The sequence below is a fragment of the Scyliorhinus canicula genome, chromosome 12 (assembly GCF_902713615.1).
Source record: "Scyliorhinus canicula chromosome 12, sScyCan1.1, whole genome shotgun sequence".
Taxonomy (NCBI): Eukaryota; Metazoa; Chordata; class Chondrichthyes; order Carcharhiniformes; family Scyliorhinidae; genus Scyliorhinus; species Scyliorhinus canicula.
The window spans coordinates 15,015,079-15,042,425 of record NC_052157.1 but is presented as its reverse complement, the minus strand read 5'-3'; the positions used below and the strand labels follow the sequence as shown (position 1 = coordinate 15,042,425).

Below are 27,347 nucleotides of genomic sequence, written 5' to 3'. Positions count from 1 at the left end.
CACATAGGTGTAGCAGGAATCAGGAGGGTTAATGGACTGTTGGCCACTATTTCAAGGGGGTTGGAGTATAAGAGTCGGGAAGTCTTGCTGCAACTGTACAAGGTACTGGTGAGGTCACATCTGGAGCACTGTGAGCAGTTTTGGTCTCCTTATTTAAGGAAAGATATTTTAGGCTGGATTCTCCGGTTCTCGGCCACGTGTTTCTCGGCAGTGCGCCATTCGCTGGGGGCGGGATTCTTTACTCCCTCCGCTTGTCGCTGGGATTTTCCATTGAAGCCAAACCATGCCACTGGGAAACCTGTGGACGGGGTGGGGGGGGGGGGGGGTGTTGGTGTCAGAGGGAACAGAGAATCCCAACGTATTATCCAGCCATTATTTCATTGGAGGCGGTTCAGAGAAGGTTCCCTGGGATGATCCCCGGGATGGAGGGATTGTCTTATGAGCAAAGGTTAAACAGGTTGGGACTCTACCCATTGGAATTTAGAAGAATGAGAGGTGATCCCATTGAAATGTGTAAGGTTCTTAAAAGGCGTGACAGGGTAAATGCCGAAGAGGATGTTTCCTTTCTTGAGGGAGTCTCGGACCAGAGGGCATAGTCTCGAGATAAAGGGGTGCCTAGTTAAGACTGACATGAGTTGTGAGGGTAGTGAGTCTTTGGAACTCCTTGCCACAGAGAGCTGTGGGGGCAGAGTCCTTGTGTATATTTAAGGCTGAGATAGATTCTTGATCAGTCAGGGAATCAAGGGCTACGGGGAAAGGGCAGGATAGTGAACATGAGGAATACCGGATTAGTTCCAATCTTAGTGAATGGTGGAGCAGGCTCCAGGGGCCGGACAACCTATTTCTTATAGTCTTAGGAGTTTTGTATATTCTGAATGCAATATGGAATGTGGTATTAACTGCAATGTAAACAGCCTGTACATAGATACTAATAATATAGATGTAGCATCTACATTTATCAATACAACTGGACAGATTCTCCATGTCCCTCAGCTGGACCGCTAAGCAAAAGTCCAACAGCCCGAATAACCTCAAGTTCTGAGGGTTGGGGTAAGTGTTTGACTGAGGGCAGTGTGTGTTTGGCTTCATAATTAGATGAAGGGAAAGTGGGCTTTGTCAGCAGGTGAGGGGACTCGGGATTGGGAAGGTCGGGGGGGGGGGGGGGGGGGGTGGTCAGGTCTCCCAAAACCTGCCTAACATGCTGAGGAAGTATGACTGGGGTCAGGGAGAGAGAGGCTAGATGCAGGGTTGGGACGGGGACGGGGGGGGGGGGGGGGGGCTGATGTGTTCTGCAGTGCTGTTCACTGTGTGTGTGTTTGAGACGCACCGTCGGTTTGATCCTCTCACGCTGCATTCCCTTCCTCACTGCAGCCAGACAGCCTGACCTGAGCACAGAGCTTCCCTCCCTCCCTCCCTCCTCCTCACCCAATGTTCCCCTCAGACACGACACCTGCTCTCCCCACTGCAGCAAAGCTCAGCATCTGCCCATCTCGTCTCTCACTTTCCCCCCCCCCCATCGCACGGTAAGAGAGCGTTAAGCGGGATGTAAAAGGAGAAGGGGAGATTTTATTTTTTGAAGTGAAGAGCGAGTTAATTGAAGAAGTGAAAAGGTGTGTGGGGGGGGGGGGGGGGGATAATGTCATTCGTGCTTTTAAACGAATGTAAACTTTTCAGTTATTTTCTAACCTTGTATTTTATAATTCCGTGGCAGTAAATTGATACATTAACTGACTATAATGGTGTATTCGTGCGTAGATTGGAGACAGCTACACTTCCTCAGATCATTGAGTCTCAGCCTTCAATGTTAAATAGTCCCACCACCCCATCTGTATAAATAGTGGGCTAATTGATAACTTGCCTGGGCGCGACTGAGTTCATTGTCATGTAATAATGGTGATTAGATCCTAGCTCTAATGTACCCTCCATAAATCCCTCTCCCTCTCTCCCTCCTGCTGTATGTAGCTTCTTAAAACTACCTCATGGACCAAACCTATGGTCACCAGATACCCCCTTTGTGTTTTCTGTGGCTCGGGGTCAAATGTTGTCTGTTGGTGTCTATAAATCCCACTGGGACATTTTACTCTGCCAAAGTTGCTATAATTGAAGAAGTGAGGGGGGGGGGGGGGGGGGGGGAAGATAACATCACTTGCCAATGAGATTTCCCAATGAAGCCACATGGGATGTCCCGTTGCTGCCAGGAAACGGGATTCCCAACGGCCGGAGAATTCCGGCCCAGAGCTGTAACCTCGCCAGGAAAAGTTTGGATGGAATCATTAGGATCTCCTCTGACTCTCAACAGTCCGACTGGGCAGCGCGGTAGCACAAGTGGATAGCACTGTGACTTCACAGCAACAGGGTCCCAGGTTTGATTCCGGGCTTGGGTCACTGTCTGTGCGGAGTCCGCACGTTCTCCCCGTACCTGCGTAAGTTTCCTCCGGGTGCTCAGGTTTCCTCCCACAGTCCAAAGACGCACAGGTTCGGAGGATTGGCCATAATAAATTGACCTTAGTGACCAAAAAAGGTTAGGATGGGTTATTGGGTTACGGGTATAGGGTGGAAGTGAGGGCTTAAGTGGGTCGGTGCAGACTCGATGGGCCAAATGGCCTCCTGCACTGTATATTCTATGATGTATCCTAACTGATTTCCCTCCTATTTGGTCACCTCTTTTTCTTCCTTCATCGCTTGATTTGCCATCTCAGAGGATATTTTGCAGCCAGCATCATCCCCAATCGCTTTAACTTTCACCATCCGTGATTTTATTGCTTGCCCTTGAAATCCATCCTTTGCTCTCCTTGTTGACTCTCAAAAGTTGCTACAGTCCTCTTTTCACTCCTGAAGACCCTTACAAACCTCACATTGTGCTGCTACCTTCCTCAAAAGGCTGCTGTCTACAAGAAAATATGATGAACCGACCCCATGTGTTATTCTCATCCTCAACATCATTCTTTACCCAGAATCTAATTTAGCCACAGGGTCGAGTTCGAGAAGCCGGGGGTCCTTCTCCGTAGAGTGAAATTGATTGAGGGGAGATTTGATAAATGTGTGCATTATGGTGGGTTTAGGTTACGGTAAGCAAAGAAAAGCTATACCTGTTGGCTGAAGGTATAAGGACGAGGAGCAACAGATTGGGGATTTAATTGAAATGTATAAAATTCTGACAGGATTGGACAGACTGAATGCAGGGATGTTGTTTCCTCTGGCTGGTGGGGAGGGGGAGCGGGGGGGGGGGGCAAGTGGGAGTGGTGGGGGGGGGACGGACGGTGTGACGGTGTAGAACAAAGGGATCACAGGCGAAGGATACAGAATGGCTCATTTCGGACTCGAATAAGGTGAAACCTCTTCACTCAGAGGATGGTAAACCTGTGAAATTCTCGACCACAGAAGGTTGTGGACGCAAGTTGCTAAATATATTTAAGAAGGAAATAAATAGATTCCTTGACTCTAAAGGTGTCAAGGGGTATGGGGAGAGCGCAGGAGTATGGCATTGAAGTTGAAATGAAAAATGAAATGAAAATTGCTTATTGTCACAAGTAGGCTTCAAATGAAGTTACTGTGAAAAGCCCCTAGTCGCCAAGTCCTGACGCCTTCTCGGGGAGGCTGGTTGAGGATTAGCCGTGATCAAATTGAATGGCGGAGCAGATTCGAAGGGCTGAATAACCTAATCCTGCCCCTATTTTCTATGTTTCTATGGTGACTCAGCCTGAGATCTGCTTTATAGCAGAGACCCGTGGTCATGATCTATTTTGCCTCTGTCCACATTTCTTGGTTCAATGTGTCATGTACTTCTCATTTGCTTGCAGGCTGGATTCGGGCACTTCCTCATCTTAATATTGAAGTCAAACAACATGTGCTTTTCAAGTTTTAAGAACTACAGGACCACCCACCAGTCACAGAAGAATTCCAGCTGTGTTTGATCCTGTCCAACAATACCTTATTACCTGCTCAACAGTATAGCATTGAGGATGAATGCCAGTATTGAAGATGTTATCAAGCCTTTCCTAGGACAGATTCCCCTCTGTGACTACAATGGGACGTGTGAGGACACCTCCTTGGGACAGACTTGCAACAAAAGCTGCACCCGTCACTTTCAGCTGCCAGTCTTCTCCAGCGCGGCTAAAGTTAGAGTGGGGATCACCATTCTTGTTTTCACTGTTTCTGCTGTCTGCAACCTGGCCGTGCTCTGGACGGCCACCCAGAATCGCAAGAGAAAATCTCACGTCAGAATTTTGATCCTGAACCTGGCTGCCGCAGACCTCCTGGTGACTTTCATCGTGATGCCGCTGGATGCCACCTGGAATATCACAGTGCAGTGGAAGGCTGGGGATCTTGCCTGTCGGCTGCTCATGTTCCTGAAGCTGATGGCTATGTACTCCTGTGCGTTTGTCACTGTGGTGATTAGTGTAGACCGTCAGTCTGCTATCCTAAATCCCCTGAGCATCAGTGAAGCCAAGATGAAGAATAAGATCATGTTGACGGTAGCTTGGATATTGAGTGCCATCTTGTCCACTCCACAGGTAAGAGCGACTTAGTCAGTGAGAGTGCAGGTCGCTTAATATTTGCCGCTCTGGTTTCACCCTGGGGTCGTCCATTTCAACGCAAATCTGCACTGATTAAGCAACTGCATTCAATTGCCAGAAGCTTTGAGTCCGACAACTGCAAAGGGCATTTTGTGACACTTTAGTGCCCTGTTACATCATGAAGATCCCATTAACAGAAGAACAGAATTGGTGAATGCCCAATCAAAATGATATTCTAAATCTATTGACAAAACTGATGTGAGTGCAGTAGAAGCAGTTCAGAGAAGGTTTAACAGACTAATACCATGAACGTGTGGGTTGTCTTAACAGGAAAGGTTGGAGAGGTTAGGTTTGTATCCAGTAGAGTTTACAAGAGTAAGAGGAGACTTGATCAAAACCTTTAAGATCCTTCTCTGAGACCATTCTCTGAATTGCTTCTACTGCATTCAGGTCAGTCTTGTCAATAGATTTAGAATATCATTTTGATTGGGCATTCACCAATTCTGTTCTTCTGTTAGTGGGATCTTCATGATGTAACAGGGCACTAAAGTGTCACAAAATGCCCTTTGTATCAGGGGATGGTTTAGCTCACTGGGCTAAATCGCTGGCTGTTAAAGCAGACCAAGCAGGCCAGCAGCACGGTTCGATTCCCGTACCAGCCTCCCCAGACAGGCGCCGGAATGTGGCGACTAGGGGCTTTTCACAGTAACTTCATTGAAGCCTATTCGTGACAATAAGCGATTTTCATTTCATTTCAAGATCCTGAAGGGTATTGACAGGGTGGATGTGGAGAGGGTGTTTTCTCTTGTGGGAGAATCTAGAACTCGGGGTCACTGTTTAAAAATAAGGGATTGTTTCTGTAAGATGGATGGTTTGGGGTCTCAAAAGGCAGGGGAAGCAGAGTCTTTGAATATTTTTAACGCTGAGCTCGATAGATCCTTGATTAACAAGGGAGTGAAGGGTTATCAGTAATGTGAGGTTGAGCTCACAATCAGATCAGCCACGATCTTATTGAATGGTGGAATAGGCTTGAGATGCCGAGTGGCCTCCTCTTGATCCTAATTTGTATGTTCGCATCCCTTGATTCAATTCTCAGACCAGTCAGCATTGATGGTCTTTCATTACTTAAAAGGGACGTGACAGTAAGATTTCCATTGGCAACACCATACTTTGGCCCATATGATAATTGGAGTTTGCGTTTTGTTTCTATCGTTGTGCTTTTCCACAAGGCAGCATCCTCCGCAATGAGCTTGAGACTGAGAATCTTGCAGGCAAGGTTTGTCCGATGTTGACAACCCTGGGTTTAAGGGGTCTCTGTCTTCATGAACAAATGAAAAAAGCGGTCGGGGGTCTGGGCAGCATGGTAGCACAAGTAGCTAGCACGGTGGCTTCACAGCACCAGGGTCCCAGGTTCGATTCCGCGCTGGATCACTGTCTGTGAGGAGTCTGCATGTTCTCCCCGTGTCTGCGTGGGTTTCCTACGGGTGCTCCAGTTTCCAGCCACAGTCGAAAGACTTGGAGGTTAGGTGGATTGGCCATGATAAATTGCCCTTAGTGTCCAAAACGATTAGCAGGGTTATTGGGTTAAGGGGATAGGGTGGAAGTGAGGGCTTAAGTGGGTTGTGCAGACTCGATGGGCCGAATGGCCTATTTCTGCGCTGTATGTTCTATTACAGTTTATTATTTTGGGGCAGCACGGTAGCATGGTGGTTAGCATAAATGCTTCACAGCTCCAGGGTCCCAGGTTCGATTCCCGGCTGGGTCACTGTCTGTGTGGAGTCTGCATGTCCTCCCCGTGTGTGCGTGGGTTTCCTCCGGGTGCTCCGGTTTCCTCTCACTGTCCAAAGATGTGCGGGTTAGGTGGATTGGCCATGATAAATTGCCCGTAGTGTCCTAAAAAGTAAGGTTAAGGGGGGGATTGTTGGGTTACGGGTATAGGGTGTATACGTGGGTTTGAGTAGGGTGATCATTGCTCGGCACAACATCGAGGGCCGAAGGGCCTGTTCTGTGCTGTACTGTTCTATGTTCTATGTTTTTGGTTTGGGGGTGAAATGATGAGAGAGAAGGTTAAAGGGTTAACACATGATTTTCCTAATGCAGATGCAGCCCTGAAGTAGGATCTGAACTTGTTTTAATCAATTGTTTTTTCTTCAATTTTCTGCATCTCAAAGCGAAGGACTAAGTGCTGTAGAACTGAACACTTGGGTCCGCATGGTAACAGGGACAATAAGCTCAGGGAAAAGCATTCTCTACTTTGATGATGTACAGGTTTACTCACTGTAAAGAATCCCTAGGTGCGCTGCAACAGTAATTAGCTTCAGACTGAAGTACCTTCCTCCTATGGTACCTTAAGCCCACTATTGCATTTGTGTGATATTCCTCTATTTGCTACATTTTCCGTCCATTTTCCCTGCTCCATGGGATGAAAGGGCTTGTTGAGAAAGGGAATCATAGATTATTGAGGATAGCTGGGGGATGTGGAACTCAACACAGTCAGATCACCCATGATCTTATTGAATGGCAGAGCAGGTTCAAGGGGCCGAATGGCCTACTTTTTTAAAATTTAGAGTACCCATTTATTTTTTTCAAATTAAGGGGCAATTTAGCATGGCCAATCCACCTACCCTGCACATCTTTGGGTTGTGGGGGTGAGACCCACGTAGACATGGGTAGAATGTGCAATCTCCACACGGACAGTGACCTGGGGCCAGGACCGAACCCAGGTCCTCAGTGCCGTGAGGCAGCAGTGCTAACCACTGCTCCACTGTGCCGCCCTAAAAATTTACTTCCATCGCAACTTTTTCAAAAAGGGCAATTAACCCCACCCAACAATAAGGGCAATTTTGGGTACTAAGGGCAATTTATCATGGGCAATCCACCTAACCTACACATCTTTGGACTATGGGAGGAAACCGGAGCACCCGGAGGAAACCCACACACACATGGGTAGGATATGCAGACTCCGCACAGACAGTGACCCAAGCCGGAATTGAACCTGGGACCCTGGAGCTGTGAAGCAAGTGCCGCTCATGCAGTCACATCGAAGAGAATTTCATTTCATCAGTTTATGTTGGATTTGGACCTACAAACATTTGAAATAGGAGCAGAAGTAGGCTATTCTGCGGCATGGTGGCGTAGTGGTGAGCACTTTTGCCTCACAGCGCTGAGGACCTGGGTTTGGTCCTGGCCCTGGGTCACTGTCCGTGTGGAGTTTGCACATTCTCCCCGTGTCTACGTGGGTCTCACCCCCACAACCCAAAGATGTGCAGGGTAGGTGAATTGGCCACGCTAAATTGTCCTTTTTGAAAAAGTTGCGATGAAAGTAAAATTTTAGGGAGGCACAGTGGAGCAGTGGTTAGCACTGCTGCCTCACGGCGAAGAGGATCTGGGTTCGGTCCTGGCCCCGGGTCACTGTCCGTGTGTAGTTTGCACATTCTCCCTCTGTCCACGTGGGTCTCACCTCCACAACCCAAAGATGTGCAGGGTAGGTGGATTGGCCACACTAAATTACCCCATAATTGGAAAAAAAGAATTGGGTACTCTAAATTTAAGAAAAAGAAATAGGCCATTCAGCCCTTCGAACCTGCTCTGCCATTCAATAAGGTCATGGGTGATCTGATTGTGTTGAGTTCCACATTCCCCAGCTATCCTCAATAATCTATGATTCCCTTTCTCAACAAGAATAAAGGACCAATGTTATTAAAACACGAAGAACAGGAGTAGGCACCTTTCTGCCTTATCTCCTTAGTCTCATGTCCTCAAAATGAAGAGTTAAAATCTAATCATTTGCATCATGCAGTCTATCCCCGAGAATACAATTTTAGCTGGAGTTTTGCCATTTTTTTTAACAAAGTCTCTTCTTTGAATGAACCATGCAGAATTGAAAATACAAATTGTTCAGGGACTTAAAGGACCTTTCTGACAGTTTGCAATGAATCAAAGAAAAATGCAGCAGAGAAGGAAGACTGTGGGTGTTTCCACCTAGTGTAGGCTGAGTTAGTGTAAGAGGTGGTGCACTGAGCATTGATCTAACCGCCGTGAGAAGGCTCTAGTGTTTTTGGATCAAGAGGAGAAAGTTAGCCAGAAGCATAATCGATACAGTGGGAGAAGACAGACTACAAAATGAAGAAAGAGATTGCAGGCTAGAGTTGAGGAAAGGATCACTCAGCAGATTCTCATTTTTATTCCCCTTCCTCCTATCCAGGAGCATTTCAAAATGTTAGAAAAGCTTTCCCAGATTAAAGAGCAGCATTTAAGCCTTGGCAGGCTTGAGTTATCCAGAGAGATATTGTAAAAACGAAGTGTTCCTAAAACAGGCAGACTCCAATTTAAAGGGGCTGAACAAAATAGATGGAAAATTTACTTTCAGGTGTTCAGGTCAAACACCGAGATTACGCCTTATAAAACCGAGATTAGACATTATCTCGCGATTCAGTATTAATGTCATTAGTAATGAAAGAGTCATCTTCGCCTCTGTTCTCCGTTTAGCGACCCTGGAATCGTAAATTGCGATTGGGTGGAGAATCGGATGTCAGGTGACAATCATACAGTCACAGAAAAGTTACAGCATTGAAGGAGGCCATTCAGCCCATCTTGTACATGCCAGCCTGAGGACACATAGGTGCCCTTTCTAATCCACCGTCCTGCACCCAGTCCATAGCCTTGTATCTTAGAGCAGTTAAGGTGCAGATCCAGGTACCTTTCAAAAGAGTTTGGGATCTCTGCCAATCCGGGCAGCGAATTCCAGATTCCCACTACCCTCTGTGTAAAAATGTTTTCCTCTTGTCCCCGCTACACTTTCTGGCTCTTATCTTGAATCTATATCCCCTGGTTCTAGAATTCTCCACCGAGGGAAACAATTTTATCCTGGTCCACTCTATCGCTTCCCCTCATAATTTTCCACAGCTCAATTAAGTCACCCCTCAGCCTTCCTTGTTCCAAGGAAAATAACCCCAACCTATCCAATCGCTCCTCGAGGTCTGCGGTAGCCGGCCAATGGACTGTCATGCTCCGGTGCCTCAATGATAGGGTGAATGCGTACCATGCCCCACGCCGGCGTGGGCATACAAAACATACAGTAGCATGCATTAACCAATATTAATAGGCTTGACCTGGTACTGTCCGGCCTCCCTCAATGCTCCGCTCCCGCAAGGCGGAAGTGACGGCAACATGGTTCACTTGTGGTATTGAAAAGCGAGTACCGGGTGCCTTGGCTGCTGAGGGAGAGAGAGAGGAGGTGACAAAAGTGTCTGAAACTGCAACAATAGGCTGACATTTGTGCCCTGGCTGGGGGTGTCTGCTAGGGCTGGGTGGAGTAGCGGGGCATGACCAGGAGATGGACCGTAGTTTGGGGTCTCCCCCGGGACCGGGGCGGCTGGCCACAGAACACCATTGCCACGACCTGCAAGGCAGCCATCTGTCTGTACACTCCGCTGACTGCCCACTGTGTCGGTAAATGTGGAGAGCGCCACTGGCCGGATGGGTGCCCACCCCCGGGCCACCCCCCAAGGAACCCTCAGACCCCAGCTGACCCATCAACAGGATGGGCATGGTCTGGCGCAGCCAATGGCCCACCAGGTGTTGGCACCCCTCAGCTCACCCAACCAAGGTGCTGCCCCTCTGCAGGGGAAGAGCAAAGCGGACCATGCACCATGGCCTTTGGCACCATCCTGGCACACTGCCTCTACTGGGGCGGATGCCCCATCAGTGACACTATCAGCTTTCGCACCCCGCAGGACCACCAGCCGTCACCGAGCTCCGCCTGCCCACTGCAGCCCTGCTCCCATCCACCCCGCCCCCAGACAGGTAAGCACAACCCACAGCACATGGCAGCTGTGGTCCCAATAGGTGCCCACCCTCCTTCGCCGAGCCCCATCCGCAGGCGCTGCCCACATTCGTACCACCAAGCGTGGAGCCAGACGGGTCACGCCGTCGCGCTCGGCGTCTCGCCGGTGCTGGCCCCTTCCGGGGCAGAGGATTCCGCTACTTCCAGTCGGCCCGACGCCAGGGTGCTTCGCACTGTTTTTGACGCCGGCGTCAGGTCATTGCGCCGATTTCGGAGAATCCCGCTGACAATGTTCTGTCCTCACTTCTTCCTGTGGTTATGAATTCCACAGGTCGACCACTCTCTGGGTGAACAAATGTCTGCTCATTTCTGTCCTAAATGGTGTACCCCGTATCCTCAGTCTGTGACCCCTGGTTCTGGACACACCCACCATCAAGAACATCCTTCCTGCATCTACTCTGTCTAGTCCTTTCGGATTTTATAGGTTTCTATGAGATTCTCCCTCATTCTTCTGAACTCCAGCGAACATAATCCTAGTAGCGCATTAGTGAGGGGGAGGCAATTGGTTAGTGATATGTTGCTGGACTAATCATCCAGAGATCCAGAGTCATACTCTGGGGACCAGAGTTCGAATCCCGCCAAGGCAGATGGTGAAATTTGAATTCAATAAAAATATGGAACTAAAATTCCAAAGGTGACCATGAAACCATTGTTGATTGTCGCAAAAACCCATCTGGTTCACTAATGCCCTTTAGAGAAGGAGCTCTGTCGTCCTTACCTTGTCCAGCCTACCTGTGACTCCAGACCCACAGCAATGTGATTGACTCGCAAATGCCCTCAGGGATGGGCAACAAATTTTGCCCCAGCCAGCGACGCCCACATTCCATAAACGAATAAAAAAAAATTAGTTTGTATTGCATGATAGTCCTTCTTGTTGTGTGTTTTTCTTTTAAGTTAATCAATATTCTTTATTAATTCACAAAGCAACTGAACTATTCCTCCCTGGTTTGCATATTTTTTCTCACAGTATACCAAATTCAAAATATACACCACTGAGAACCAATGTTCCAAGTTATCCTCCTGTGATTTGGGATACCCTCGCAATTAGCATCAGCGGAGTTCTTAACAAAATTGAAGGAACTTTAGCAAGATTTTGAAAAGCATAAAAATAACTTTTTGAAAAGCTAAATCTCAGGAGTTGGTGCGTACATTACAATTCGGGTTACCTGCAGGGACTGCTGCCGAGGAAATGAAATGAAATGAAAATCGCTTATTGTCACGAGTAGGCTTCAAATGAAGTTACTGTGAAAAGCCCCTAGTCGCCACATTCCGGCGCCTGTTCGGGGAGGCTGTTACGGGAGAATTAGATGCTTTCATCGCAATAAACTGGGCCATACAAAATCCTGATTCTGTGGGACTCTTAGCCCACCATAAAGACTAAAAGGGCGTAGTTCTCCCGCATTTGGCGCGATGGTCCGACGCCGGCGCCAAGAACGGCGCAAACCACTCCGGCGTCGGCCCACCCGGAAGTTGCGGAATCCTCCGCACTTCCGGGGGCTAGGCCGGCGGCGGAGGGGTTGGCACCGAACCAACCGGCGCCGAAGGGCCGCTGTAGTCCCGCGGATGCGCAGAACCGCCGGCGTGTTCTGGCGCATGCACAGGGGGTTTCTTCTCCACGCCGGTCATGGCGGAGCCCTACAGACGCTGGCGCGGAAGGAATGAGTGCCCCCATGGCACAGGCCCGCCCGCAGATCGGTGGGCCCCGAACATGGGCCAGACCACCATGGGCCCCCCCACCACTGGGCCTGATCTCCCCCCCCGCCCCCCCGAGGACTCCACTAGATTCTCAACCCGGTCCCGCCGTGGAGGACCATGTCCATTTCACGCCGGCGGGATTGGCCGAAAACGGGCTGTCGCTCGGCCGATCGGGGCCCGGAGAATTGCCGGGGGGGGGCCGCTGCCTGTGGCCTCATTGGGGCTCAATCGAGCATTTCAACTGCATTTAAACAGCTCTGAAGCACTTGATCTGATTCAAGTCAGGGTGATGGCAGCTGGCAAACCAGTTCCTGGGTCAGGATGTTTCAAAGTGCAGGTCGCGACCCTCAGGTAGGCCATGGAGCAAACAGTCGCGCATTTCCCGATCGCATGAGAAGCGCCTATTGGCCGTGACTGGCACAAATAACGTCTTACATGGTAGATAATGAGAAAATGCCCCATACTGTTTCAGAGAGATTAATTCCCCCTGCAACATTAGACATGGCTTGTACAGTCCTAGAGGAGAAGTCAAGCTGAAATGCATCTCACTTCGTGATAACAAAGTGGCTCGACGAATTTGTGACATAACTGAGAATTCAGAAACTCAGCTTATTTCTCATTTAAAGTCAGCACAGGAGTTCTCAATACAACTCTATGAAAGTACATTTCAGATTGTGCAACCTTGCTAGTTTATATTAGGTATGCTTGGCACAATGACATTGGTGAGGATTTGCTGTGCTGCCTGACATTACCAACCAGCACGATTGATGGACAGATTTTTAAAGCATTGAATAGTTGCGTGGTTGGAATGTACGGGCTGAACTGGGTCCATTGCAAAGCAACGGGACAGCCAACGTGACTGAGAAAAACAGCAAAGTTATAATAAGGATAAAGGAGGCAGCTGGACATTGTTTGGAATCATTGTTTTATTCATTGCGAGGCATTGATATTGAAAGGAACTCCATCAAATCTTGAAGTGGTGTTGAAAGGAATTGTGAAAGTTGTGAATTTCATTAAACACAGCCCACTCAATACCAGGCTTTTTGAGGCTCTGTGTTCTGATATGGGAACCAAGTGCACACATTTATTGTTCCACACACATGTACGTTGGCTGTTAAGGGGTTGAATGCTTGTCAGAGTTTATGAATTGAGGTATCAAATCCACACTTTCCTCCTTGACAAATTGTCCCCTCTGGCTGATTCGTTTGCTGATGAAACGTGGATACTAACTATGTCTTACTTTGCAGACACCTTATCAATTCTAAGCAAACTGAACCTCAAATTGCAAGGGAAGGATGATTATTGCTTTGGGTACTGTGAAGAAATAGATGCTTTCCAAAAGTATTTGAAAGTTTGGCAAGTCTGAGTACACAGACAAAATTACTGCATGTTCCCCACACTGCTACCACACATCAAAGAAAACAATGGTAGTAAGAGAACTGTCAATAGACTGGCAAGCCTTAGTCAGTCAGATCTGACTGTGCTCATCAACAGTTTTTGTTGCTACTTTCCAGAGATGTTACAGATTTTGAAAGAGAAGAGGTGGGTGAAAAATCCTTTTGTGTTTGAGACCACTGAGTGAATTATTAACTTACAGCTGACTTCAAATTAAGAGACTCAACATCTGCACCTCACCTGTGACAGCACATTAAAAACACGTCATATGCTACAAGTCCATTAGGCTGTCAGTATTCTGGAATAACGTCTCAGAGGAGTATCCAGTGCTGAGTAAAACAAGCATTTTGTTGCTATTGCCCTTCACAGTGACCTATACGTGTTAGGTTGGATTTTCTGTCCTCACAAACAGATGGCACAAATTCAGGTACTATTCAGGTACTATGGCGCCTATTCAGGTACTCTGAGGGAGAATTCAGAATGTCCAATTCACTGAACAAGCACATCTTTTGGGACTTGTGGGAGGAAACCAGAGCACCCGGAGGAAACCAATGCAGACACGGGGAGAACATACAGACTCCGCACAGACAGTGACTCAAGTGACTCAAGTCGTGAATCGAAATTGGGAACCAGGCGCAATGAAGCAACAGTGCTAACCGTGCTACCCTTTTTTATGGGCAGGTGACTGAAATGTTACACAGGTCACCCGTGCAGCCCTGGAACAAACCCTTCGCAGAGAAGTTGAGAGCTTCCATGACTTTCATGGCCACAGAAAGCATTAGCCCTCTGCCTCCATGTCGTGTCAAGTTGCAAAGAATGTGGCACAGGTATAGCATTGCCTGCCTGGTGAGGCGGAGTTTCCTGTAGCAACTGTTGTCCAGCAGCTCCATGAAGGACACATGGGTCCCGTACATCCTCATAGGAAGATAGGAACTAGGAGCAGAAGTAGGCAATTTAGCCCCTCAAGTCTGCTCCGCCATTCAATCAGATTATGGCTGATCTCTTCCCAGTCTCAAACCCACCTCACTACCTGTTCCCCATATCCCTTTGACCCATTTTTTAATATCAGAAACATATCTATCTCCTTCTTGAAACCATTTAATGACACAGATGGGGCAGCGAGTTCCACAAATTCACCACCCTCTGCGAGAAGTAGTCCCCCTTCATCTCAGTTTTAAATCTACCGCCTCTCAACATATATCTGTGACCGCTCGTTCTAGATTGCCCCATAAGGGGGAACATTTGGTCCCCATTTACTTTTTCAATCTCTTTTAGTATTTTATATACCTTGATCAGATCCCCTCTCATCCTTGTGAATTCCAGCGAGTATAAGCCCAAACTGTTTAATCTCTCCTCATATGTCAACCCCTTCATCCCCGGAATCAATCTGGTGAACTTCCTCTGAACTCTCTCCAATGCCACCAATCCTTCCTCAAATAAGGAGACCACAACTGGACACAATGCCCCAGATGTGGTCTCACCAACACCCTGTACAATTGCAACAACACTTCTCTACTTTTACACTCCAGGCCTTTTGCAATAAACGTTAACATTCCATTTGTCTTTTTGATTACATGCTATATCTGCATACCCACTTTCTGCGATTCATGGACAAAGACACCCAGATCCCTCTGCCCAGACGCATTTTGAATCTGCTTTCCATTTAGATCATAATTTGCCTGACTATTTTTTCAGCCAAAATGGATAATCTCACACTTATCCACATTAAACTCCATCTGCCAAATTTCGCTCCAATCTCCAGAAGATTCAAGATGAAAAAAGCCCAGAATGGTCCAAATATTTGGGATTAATCAAAAAATTTGTAACTTGTAATTTGTAAAAATGTCAAAAAAGTATTTTTCAAAAAAGATCATTCAAAATACTTAACATTTTAGTTCTTGCTCAAGATTAATTCGGCGCATTTATATGAAGCTTTCTAAAGCAAAAGCCAAACTAAAAGAAATTATCTATGTCCATCTGTAAAATCTGCATCTCCTCTTCACTGCCTGATTTCCCATCTATTTAATAATAATAAGAATTTTAGTATCAACCACAAATTTTGCGTTGTTACACTCTGTCCCTGCTTGCAGATCATTTATTTAGATTGTAAACAGTTTCGGTCCGAGGATTGACGCCTGCAGCACCTTGCTCGTTACAGTTTGCCAGCCAGAGAAGGACCCATTTATCCCGACCCTCTGTGTTCTGTCAGTCAGTCAATCCTCAATCCAGTCTAGTACTCTGTCCCCAATTCCCAGCGATCTGACCTTCTGGATCAAACTTTTATGCAGCACCTTGTCAATGCCTTCTGGAAGTCTAGATATACCACATCCACAGGTTCCCCATTATCCACCTTGCTGGTTACGTCGTCAAAGAACTCAAGCAAGTTTGTCAAGCATGACTTACCGTTCATAAAACCATGCTGACAATGGTGGATTGAGCTTTCTCTTTCCAAATGTTCAGTTTTCTCCTCCTTAATGATTGACTCCAGCAACTTCCCCACCACAGAGGTCATGCTAACCAGTCTATAGTTTCCTACTTTTTACCTCTCTCCCTTTTTGAACAGAGATGTCATATTAGTGTGCTTCCAATCCACCAGGACTCTTCCAAAATGCAGGGAGGTCCAAAATATCATAACCAATGCATCCACTATCTCCGCTGTCACCTCCCTTAATACTCTAAGGTGCAGACCATCAGGACCTGGAGACATATCTGCCTTTAATACCATTAGTTTGTTCAATACCATCTCCCTAGGGTGGGTTATTCCACCAAGTTCCTCTTCATTAACTGTAGGGGTGGGATTCTCTCAGCCCGGGGACGGGCCGGAGAATCGTCATGACCAGCACAAATTGTGCCACGCCGCCCCGATGCTGGGACGCGATTCTGAGCGGAAAATTGGCGCCATTGGAGCCGGCGCAGTCGGGGGCCGCTCTACGGGACTGCCCTGGCGATTCTCTGCCCGGGATGGGCCGAGCGGCCGGACCAAGAAACCCGAGTCACGCCGGCGCCGTTCTAACCTGGTCTTACCCGGCGGGACCTCGGTGTGGAAGGATCCGGGGGCTGCCTGTGGGGGGGTCCTCTGCTGTGGTCTGGCCCGCGATCAGGGCCCACCCATCAGCCGGCCGGCCTCTCGGGCTGGGGGCCTCCTTTATTCCGCGTCAGCCCCTGTAGCCCTACGCCATGTTGCGTCAGGGCCGGCGCAGAGAAGGGAGATAACGCGCATGCGGGGAAATCGCACCGGTCCCACCGCGCATGCCGTCAGCTGATTGACCTTATTCCGAATACTGTGTGCATTTAGGTACAGGGTTTTTAAATATGTCGACTGATTTGTCTTTCTCTTGCAGGATTTTCTTGTGCACTACGCTTTTCACACATTATGACCTCCTTTATTAATCTCTGATAACACTCAGCCTCATCCCCAGTCCCCTTACATTTTGATTTTTTATGTTTCCTTTCCCCTCCGTAGTGGTTAGACTGGCCCTGCCTGTCCATCTATTAACCTCTACGGTCTCCGCACATGCTGACCTGCTGCTGTGGTTCCCATTAACCAATTTACTTGTAGGTTTACCCTTTCATTCAGCCCCTCCCCCCCCATTTGCTAGTTTAAAGTCCTGGCAACCATCCTATTTATCCTCTTTCCCACACCACCCCTTTAGCCATGTGTTTACTTCCCTAATTTTCTCATCCCTATGCTAATTTTCACATGATTTGTGCAGTAATCCAGAGGTGATAACCCTTGAGGACCTGTTCTTTAGTTTTGCTCCTAGTTCCTGATCATCCCCAAACAGGTTCTCATTCCTAGTCTGGCCTACCTTGCTTGTCCCAACGTGGCCCACAAAAACTGGATCCTCCCCCTCTCACGCCAATATCCTTTTCAAGCCAGTTAGAGATGGCCCTCACCCTGGAACCAGGCAGGCAACATACCATGTGGGATTATTGGTCCTGCTCACAAAGGATGCTATCAGTTCCCCTAATTATAGAATTCCGTACAACTACTACTTGTCTTCCCCCCCCCTCCCCCACCCGAATGGCCCCCTGTACCATGGTGCAGTGGTCAGCTAGCTCATCCTCCCTACAGTGCTGTTCCTCATCCACACAGGGAGCAAGTACCTCATGGCTGTTGCATAAGATCAAGAGCAGAGGCTCCTCCATTTCTGATTTCAGGATCTCTCTACCTGCCTCACTCCCAGCCTACTGTCCCTGATCACTGGCCGAATTTAATCTACCGCCTCCTGAAATGAAGCATCCAGGTAACCCGGTTGTGCCGCAGTGTCCAAAGCTCAGACTCCAGCTCATAAATTCGGAGACAAAATTCCTCGAGCAACAAACATTTGCTGCAGATGTGGTCTCTGCAGCTCGCAGCCAGCTCATACATCATACAGCTTCAACACATCGCCTGCACAGCCAGAACTAGTTAGTTAGTTAATTCGTTTTGCAGTGTTTCTTTCAAATTTAACATAGATTTCCAACCAGTCAATCAGGTCACAGGTTTCCTGGGACATCAGTTTTTCAGTTTTTTTCAGCTTTATGGAATCCCAAATACTTACCTTTGAGATTCTTCTCTGGAGACTAGGCTGCAAATCCCCACGGTAAGTTACTTTATAAACTCACCCCTCTGATGCTCCACCCTCCGAGACTGCTCTCTGGAGACTAGGCCGCAAATCCCCAAAGTAATAATAATAACCTTTTACTGTCACAAGTATGAAGTTACTGTGAAAAGCCCCTTGTCGCCACATTCCGGAGCCTGTTCGAGTAAGCCAGTCACAAACCAGCTGTGTAGCCTACTGAGCTAAACCAGCCCATAATAATCTTTATTGTCACAGTAGGCTTACATTAACACTGCAATGAAGTTACTGTGAAAAGCCCGCCGCCTGTTCGGGCACACAGAGGGAGAATTCAGAATTTGCGGCTGGTACGGTAATTGAACCTGCGCTGCTGGGCTTGTTCTGCATCACAAACCAGCTGTCTAGCCCACTGAGCTAAACCAGCCAACCTGGTAAGTTTCTTTATAAACTCACCCCTCGGATGCTCCACCTTCCAAGACTGCTCCCTGGAGATTTGGCCGCGAATCCCTAAGGTAAGTTACTTTATATACTCCCTATTCCGATTCTCCGCCCTTCGAGACTGCCCTCTGGCGACCCTCGGTGTCTTTCATCTTTGAGCTCCTTCTTTGGATGGTGCAGCCTTCACCTTTTCAGCCTGCCCGACAGCCCCTTGGTCTCTTGGCACTGGGTTCTCCCTGGGCACTGCTGCTCGTTGCTGCTGGAGTCTGCGCTCCTCCAACAATTAGCAGATTTGCCATCTCCACTGGCTCCATACCTATATCTCTCAGTAAGCTGCACGGGATGAGAGAGTGAGGGGCAGTTAGGTTGGTGTTGCAACAAATCACCCATTGGTCTCCCAATCCTGGAAGCAGCCACCCCTACACCCTAACCAGTGGCTACTGGTCACTCACACCTCAGATGTCCATCCATCTCCATTGTATGACCAGCCCTGGTCAATGCCCTTGCTCCGTCAGAGTCACCGTCTGGCTGTCCCCTTCCTGTTTAATTCCTTTGATCCCATTTATTTTATTTTAGTTTATTATTTTGTTCCATGGACCCATAATTGGGATGTGCTTTAAGCAGACGATTCAAACCTGAAGCAGTCTGCTTCCAGGACACTATTCACAGGTTTTGTATTTTGGAGAGGAGAAACCAGACTCCTTGGCACTGAGTGGATCTTAGGCACCAGCTTTGGTTCAATTGGTTAACGAGCATCCAGTGGATTGCCCAGGGACAACTCTCTGCCTGACAAGGGTCAGTGATTGGTTCCCACCTGATGCTTTCTGAGAGAACTGGGTAGAAGTTTTTAGACCTTGAAATTGAAAGGAACTCTCTCTCTCTCCCCCCACCCCCATCACAACCACCCTGCCCCGCTTGCTGAAGTGAAAGAACTGCACTCTTGTTCTGAAAGCAGTGAGTGCCTGGCCTGGCACATCCTTTGCTGTAAACCTGAAACGATGCTGAGTCTGCAGAGCAAGTAGACAAACTTGCCAGAGAAACCCATCCCAGCCCAGGAAGAAGTACCAAAATGAAAGCTTGAACTTCAGAAAGACATTGACTGCATCAAAGATCCTTATCCTTTTATTTTTATTAATATTTTCTTTCCCTTTCCACCACCCTGTCCCCTATGTGTTGTTTGTCATTGTGTTTGTGTGCAGAGAGAGTGGGGCAAGTTAGAAAGCCGGGTTGGGGAAGGGGTAACAGTCAGTTGCATTTTCTGTCTGTTTGATTATAATACTGTATCATAGAATTTACAGTGGAATAGGAGGCCATTTGGCCCATTGAGTCTGCATCGGCCCTTCGAAAGAGCACCTCACCTAGGCCAACACCTTCATCCCATCCCCATAACCACACCTAACCTTTTTTTGGACATTAAGGGCAACTTAGCATGGCCAATCCATGCACATCTTTGGTCTCTGAGAGGAAACCGAAGCACCCGGAGGAAACCCACGCAGACGCGGGGAGAACGTGCAGACTCCACACAGACAGTGACCCAAGCCGGGAATCGAACCTGGGACCCTGGAGCTGTGAAGCGACAATGCTAACCGCTGTGCTGTCATGCCGCCATGCTGTACATAATAAAAGGTTACTTGTGTTTTAAGTTACAAACCTGGTGACTGCCATTCATTGGAGCTCAACCAAGGACCTCTGGGTATTTTAAATAAACTCTAATTTCACCTGTGTTGTGACTCCGGGTAATTTGGGCTGGATTTGACCATGCACCAGCCCAGGGGGTTGTGACATAAAGAACAATAAACTTTTGTATATTGTCACAGCCCCAGTGTATGTGGTAAGTGTTAATGCCGCATGTGTTGTAAAGAACTGTTTTTACCAAACTTCAGTCATGATTGGTTGCAATTGATTAGTCATTCTTTTCCTGTGACGTATTTGGTGATAGCTTTAGCAATTATTTAAAGAGGTTTCTGACAACATGTACAAAGATGTATTACAATTAATACGACACAAAAGCAGCAATCCATAATACGTTCATTTTTAATGAGAGTTGGGGTGTCTTCGAGCAAGGTAGAACACTGCATTTGCAACTTCACTTTCTCTGTTGCAGATTTTTCTGTTTCACACTGTGAGTATTACTGAGCCTCAGAACTTCACGCAGTGCTCCACGATGGGGAGTTTCAAAGCACACTGGCAGGAGACCTCCTACAACATGTTCACTTTTGTTTTCCTGTTCCTCGTGCCATTGGTGATCATGATTGTCTGCTATAGCCGAATCCTAATGGAGATATCAAAGAGGATGAACAAGGGAAATTGTAAGTTGAATATTTAGATATTTACTGTGTTAAAATTAAGGTGTCGTGCTGTAACTCATTCTTTCTCAGAATGTCAAACCTGTGAAATTGCGTAGGTCCTTCCGTCTTTCCTAGCTCCCACAATTTGCAGACTTTTTGATTCAATCCACAACTTGTTGATTTACTTCAGTTGCTCGCTTCGATGGTTGATCTTATTGGTGGCCTATACTTAGTCCTCGAAGAAAATTCTACATATTCCCAATGAGTGTTGTTGTTTTTCTTCCAGCACATAGTGGTGCTCAAGGCAGACATTATCAGTTCCCATAATGAGTTTTACCTGGAACAAGTCCCCAGCCTGCCACCAAAGGCTTTTAGCTTGAGGGGCGCCTCTCCACATCAAGCATGTCTACCAGGAGTCTCTCCCACTCTTACTATCTGCTGTTGGCGTGTTGGAAGGTTTTTGCAGGTTGATGCTCAATGTGTTTGGCACCTTCCTTGCCATCAAGCCCTGGTGTGGGACTTGAACCGGGAACCTCTGGCTCAGAGACAGGGGTACTACCGACTGTGTCACAAGGCCTCCCCCGATGCTGGTGCTGTAGATCATATTATTCTGTTTTGTGTCCTCTTCCAGTGTCATCAAAAGAAGTGCATTTAAGGCGATCAAAGAACAACATACCTAAGGCACGGATGAGGACTTTGAAAATGAGCATCATTATTGTAACCTCCTTCATAGTTTGCTGGACCCCGTATTACCTCCTGGGACTTTGGTACTGGTTCTCACCAGAAATGCTTTCTGAAGGAAAGGTCTCTCAATCATTGAGCCACATACTCTTCATTTTTGGCCTCCTCAACACAGTGTTGGATCCCATTACCTACGGACTTTTCACCATCCCTTTTCGAAGAGGCTTACAACGCTGCTGCCATTCTGCAAAGATGGCATCCAATTCAGATCTCAATTCTACACTAACTGGATCATTCCGATGTTCTGCATCATCCTTTCGCCTCAAGAGGTTAACTGCCCTTGCTCAAGAAGGTCAAAGATCGATCAGGGAGACTGAACCTCAGAGCAGAGACAATTGCTGCACAAATGGTTATCCTGAGGTGCACAGGGATGATGCCAAGAAAAGCATCAACACGAGTGCAGAAGTCTGATTACAATCACCATGCAATATTGCAATACATGTCAGGACAGTTGCAGTACTGCAATTAATGGCTTAGGTGGACTATGCATGATTTAATTTTTCCAGTTCTCCCAATGGTTTTCCTTCCAACATTTTTCTTTCCAATTCTTTTTCAAAAGTGAATTGCTTCTCTATCAGCAAAAACTAGAAACAAAGCTAATTGTTTTCTCCATTGATAGCACCATTGATATCACATAAAGTACCTGTATTCTGACAGAATGATTGTCAGAAACACAAGACCATAAGATATATGAGCAGAATTAGGCCACTCGGCCCATCGAGTCTGCTCCGCCATTCAAACATGGCTGATATTTTTCTCATCCCTATTCTCCTGCCTTCTCCCCATAACCCCTGATCCCCTTATTAATCAAGAACTAAACATCTCCAAGTAATTTCAACTCTTGAATATGTCAGACAATGTGAAATCTTTTAAAGCTTTGCAATTCCAAATGATTGTGTTGACTATCTTGCAGAACACCATGATAGCTACTTTCAGCTTCACTGATTGAGGAAGGATAATATTTGTTGGAACTTCTTGATCAGAGAGGAAGACCTGACAGAGGAGTGTTTAAGAATTGAGAAGCTTCAGGACTTCAGCCAACCAACAACATCTACGGAATTAGATTTGCTGAACTGTGGCAACAGGACATCAGCCTCTGCAGCAAACACTGACTCTTCCGACATGTTTAATGGATTAGATTGATTGTTGAAGTTGGCGACGAGTACAGAGATATTGAGAGGGCAGGAAAGGGACCTTTGTTAAGTGTGACCAGAATGACAAGTGGAGGTGCATATGTGCTGAGTATCCTTTTCTTTATTTATGAACTTTTAACTTTTACCTCTACAGCTGGGTACTTAACAAGGAACAGAAAGGTCCTGAATGCTCAGTCACAAGAGGGCCTCGGGTTGCTTTGGTTTAGTTGACAACAGCAGACTGTGATTTGAATTACAAGACTGTTTTATTGCACTCGTTCTGAGATGACTACACATTGTGATATATAACACACAGTGTACAGAATACAAGATGCAGTGAATGTGGCATTGTGATATATTACACACAGTGTACAGAATACAAGATGCAGTGAATGTGGCATTGTGATATATTACACACAGTGTACAGAATACAAGATGCAGTGAATGTGGCATTGTGATATATTACACAGTGTACAGAATACAAGATGCAGTGAATGTGGCATTGTGATATATTACACAGTGTACAGAATACAAGATGCAGTGAATGTGGCATTGTGATATATTACACACAGTGTACAGAATACAAGATGCAGTGAATGTGGCATTGTGATATATTACACAGTGTACAGAATACAAGATGCAGTGAATGTGGCATTGTGATATATTACACACAGTGTACAGAATACAAGATGCAGTGAATGTGGCATTGTGATATATTACACAGTGTATAGAATGCAAGATGCAGTGAATATGGCATTGTGATATATTACACACAGTGTATAGAATACAAGATGCAGTGAATATGGCATTGTGATATATTATACACACAGTATAGAGAATGCAAGATGCAGTGAATGTGGCATTGTCATGTATTACACATCTAGTGTACAGAATACAAGATACAGTGAATATGCTGACAAATGTTCACAAGCAAACCTTGAATTTAGCTTGTAGCCCTGAACAATGGAGGCTTCTTGCTGATTTCGTAGCTTATGACTTGTAGTTGCATGGCCACCTACCTTAGTTTTCCTCAGTGTTAATGTTATTGCTGCTGATCGGGCAGCATGGTAGCATTGTGGATAGCACAATCGCTTCACAGCTCCAGGATCCCAGGTTCGATTCCAGCTTGGGTCACTGTCTGTGTGGAGTCTGCACATCCTCCCCGTGTGTGCGTGGGTTTCCTCCGGGTGCTCCGGTTTCCTCCCACAGTCCAAAGATGTGCAGGTTAGGTGGATTGGCCATGATAAATTGCCCTTAGTGTCCAAATTGCCCTTAGTGTTGGGTGGGGTTAACTGGGTTATGGGGATAGGGTGGAGGTGTTAACCTTGGGTAGGGTGCTCTTTCCAGGAGCCGGTGCAGACTCGATGGGCCGAATGGCCTCCTTCTGTACTGTAAATTCTATGAATCCAATAGTTAAGGATAAGCGGCAAGATGTCTCAGTTAACCCACAGGTCTTGACACCTGTTCTACATGCAGTCCTGTAATCTGCACTGATGCAAATCAGGCCTCCAACAATCCAACTCAGTCACTGTCCAAAACCAATCCCTACCACCCATGATTTACTGACTGGGCTATAAGCCTATTGTGAGAGTGTGCAGGAACTCAGTTAAGCATGTCTCATTCAAGTGAGATCCTGGTGTAGAAATGTCAGGTTTCTGGATTAGCTTCACGCAGTGGTAAACCTGATTATGCACTGTGTCAGTTATAGATTACTTTTTTACAGACAGAATCTGTTAAAAAGCACTGAGTTGGGGCTTCTTTTTGTAGTGGTTATGGTTTAATTTTGAGATGATGCTGGAGAGGGAAGTACATAAACATGTGAAAAGATAAATATCAAAAGGGCATGTGGAAAAAGCTGTGAAATGGGACAAAGTGGCTCACCCTATATGGGCAAGCACAGACACAAGAGGTTAAATACCTCCCAGTTATGCTGTAGAGAATTCAATAGTTTTAATTAAATATGGACTGTAGACAAAGTGGACTTAATGGGTAAAAATTGCTCCTTTGTACTCCTGTGGTGCTCACCAGAACAGATACCAGCGAGGGATTTTAAATTCACATAATGGAGTGTTTGTAAGTTCTGAAAGTCTGAAAATGAACCTCAATCCAATCTGAATGCTCATAATTTTGGTTTAAGTGGTATGGGTTTAGTGGGTGAAGACAAATAACCTGCTCTAAAAAGGTGGATCAGTAATTTAAATGCACTTAATTGGAAGCATACCTTAAATTGTAACAGATTTATACATTTAATGGTTGCATGCCAGGTTTCACAGAACTCAGAAACAAGGCAACTCAATGGGGAAAGGATCAGTTTAACCTAGCTTGTACAGCACTTCTTGTTGGTCAAGAGGAGTAGCATGAAGAGAGCCCCTAACAATTTCATCCCTGCAATCTCTCTCCTAAATGAATTCAACATGCTCAATCCTGAAATCTCACCCATCCACCTCATCTTCCCCCAACCCATCTCTCCTTCTCTCCCCCTCTCTTCATGCCACTCCCAAACTGTTGGTCATCTGGTACAGGTCCAGGCCGCCACTCAGCCTCTACAAGGCTCCCAGCTGCTGGGAAACAGCATCAAAAGAATCAACTGATGTCGTGCTACTAAACTCAGCCAATCCCTTTGGTTTCTCGACCACTCTGATACTCCCCCATGGACTCCTCATAATTTGGGGGGGGGGGGGGGGGGGGTGCAGAGGTTTTCTTCAAATCATTTTCTCCTGTTCCACAGGAGAATCTGCACTTTCATCTTTCTCATGCATACTGTGAAGTAGCAATGTGAATAATTATGGATTAGCAACAATTTACAAGCTATAAATAAACCTCACTCAACTGTAACAACCTATGTGCGGTTGAATAAAATGGGAAATACAATCTCACATTTGCAAAATCTTGCCGCGCCCACACTTACAAACCCAGCATAAATGTTTTGAGCTGATAACAAATTTTCTTTTTTACTTGTGGAAATGAGTCGTGTCCTTCATTGCTTCGTTTTTCTGCAATTAATGGTTAATTGAATTTACCCTGGCTTTGTGAATGAAGTATTGCTTTTCCTCAATATAGTGCCAAAATCCTCATTTAATAAAATGATGCTTAAATGTGTTTGCCCTTGTGTACATTATTCTTGTGTGAGAATTCTGTGGCAGCCTTCAGAAGATGGGTTGTGCCTTATTGGCAGCACGGTAGCATTGTGGATAGCACAATTGCTTCACAGCTCCAGGGTCCCTGGTTTGATTCCGGCTTGGGTCACTGTCTGTGCGGAGTCTGCACATCCTCCCCGTGTCTGCGTGGGTTTCCTCTGGGTCCTCCCACAGTCCAAAGATGTGCAGGTTAGGTGGATTGGCCATGATAAATTGCCCTTAGTGTCCAAAATTGCCCTTAGTGTTGGGTGGGGTTACTGGGTTATGGGGAGAGGGTGGAGGTGTTGACCTCTGAAGGGTGCTCTTTCCAAGAGCCGGTGCAGACTCAATGGGCTGAATGGCCTCCTTTTGCACTGTAAATTCTATGATAATCTATGATTATTGGTCAGTCCCGTGCCAAGCACTGTTTGGTGTGACTCAGGTGTCCCACTCTGGCATATTGCGCCTCTGCCGCATTTGCTCTGCTGAATTTTTTGTTTCCACTTGCCTCTTCCGATGCTCTTCCAAACAGTCAGCCTCCAGAGGTCATGGTCATCAGTGACTGTTTCCCCAGTTGCCTATGCCAATCTAGCCATCATCAAATCCCACTTGCAGGTGTCCTTGAAGTGTAGGGCATTGATGAGGTCACACTTCTGTGCAGAGTCTGCACGTTCTCCCCGTGTCTGTGTAAGTTTCCTCCGGGTGCTCCGGTTTCCTCCCACAGTCCAAAGATGTGCAGGTTAGGTGGATTGGCCATGCTAAATTGCCCTTAGTTTAGGCTGGATTACAGGGATAGGGTGGAGGTGTGGGCTTAAGTAGTGTGCTCTTTCCAAGAGCCGGTGCAGGCGCGATGGGCCAAATGGCCTCCTTCTGCACTGTAAATTCTATGATTCTACCTGGTGTACTGTGTGCAGTTTTGGTGCCCTTATTTGAGGAAGGATGTTCTTGCTATGGAAGAAGTGCAGCGAAGGTTTACTGGGCTGATTCCTGGGATGGCGAGACTGAGGAGGAACTAAATCGGTTAGGATTAAATTCATTGGAGTTTAGAAGAGTGAGAGGGGATCGCATAGAAATTCTAACAGGATTAGACAGAGTAAATTCAGAAAGAATGTTCCCAATGGTTGGGGAGTCCAGAACTAGGGGCATTCTTTGAGGATAAGGGGTAAACCTTTTAGGAGTGAGGTAAGGAGAAATAGCTTCACCCAGAGAGTGGTGGATGTGTGGAATTTGCTGCCACAGAAAGTAGTTGAGGCCAAAACGTTGTGTAAGTTTCATCAAGAAAGAATTAGATATAACTCTTGGGTGCTAAAGGGATCAAGAGATCTGATGGGGAAGGCGGGATCAGGGTATTGAACTTGATGATCAGCCATGATCATAATAAACGGGGAAGCAGGCTCGAAGGGCCGAATGGTCCCCTCTTGCTTATTTTCTATGTTTCCATGTGGTTGTGAACTTCAAGCAGGTCATGACCCAGTGTCTGTTCACTGTACAGAAGGCCCTGGGGTATACTGCTGTCATCCATCTGATGAATGTGGCTGGGTCAGCGCAGATCGCCATTGGATTACTGATGAGAATTATGTGCCATGAATTGTCTACAGTAGCAATTGCCCAGATATC

At 46.7% G+C, this 27,347-nt stretch overlaps 1 protein-coding gene across 1 annotated transcript; it reads left to right on the top strand.

The window, feature by feature from the left end:
* Positions 1 to 1,430: 1,430 nt before the first annotated feature.
* Positions 1,431 to 23,772, top strand: LOC119975064 (gonadotropin-releasing hormone II receptor-like). The gene is made up of 4 exons (XM_038814561.1): positions 1,431 to 1,523; positions 3,801 to 4,514; positions 20,557 to 20,761; positions 21,372 to 23,772. The coding sequence occupies exons 2-4, from the start codon at positions 3,963 to 3,965 to the stop codon at positions 21,890 to 21,892; spliced, it is 1,278 nt and encodes a 425-aa protein (XP_038670489.1). The 5' UTR covers positions 1,431 to 1,523; positions 3,801 to 3,962; the 3' UTR covers positions 21,893 to 23,772.
* Positions 23,773 to 27,347: the final 3,575 nt, after the last annotated feature.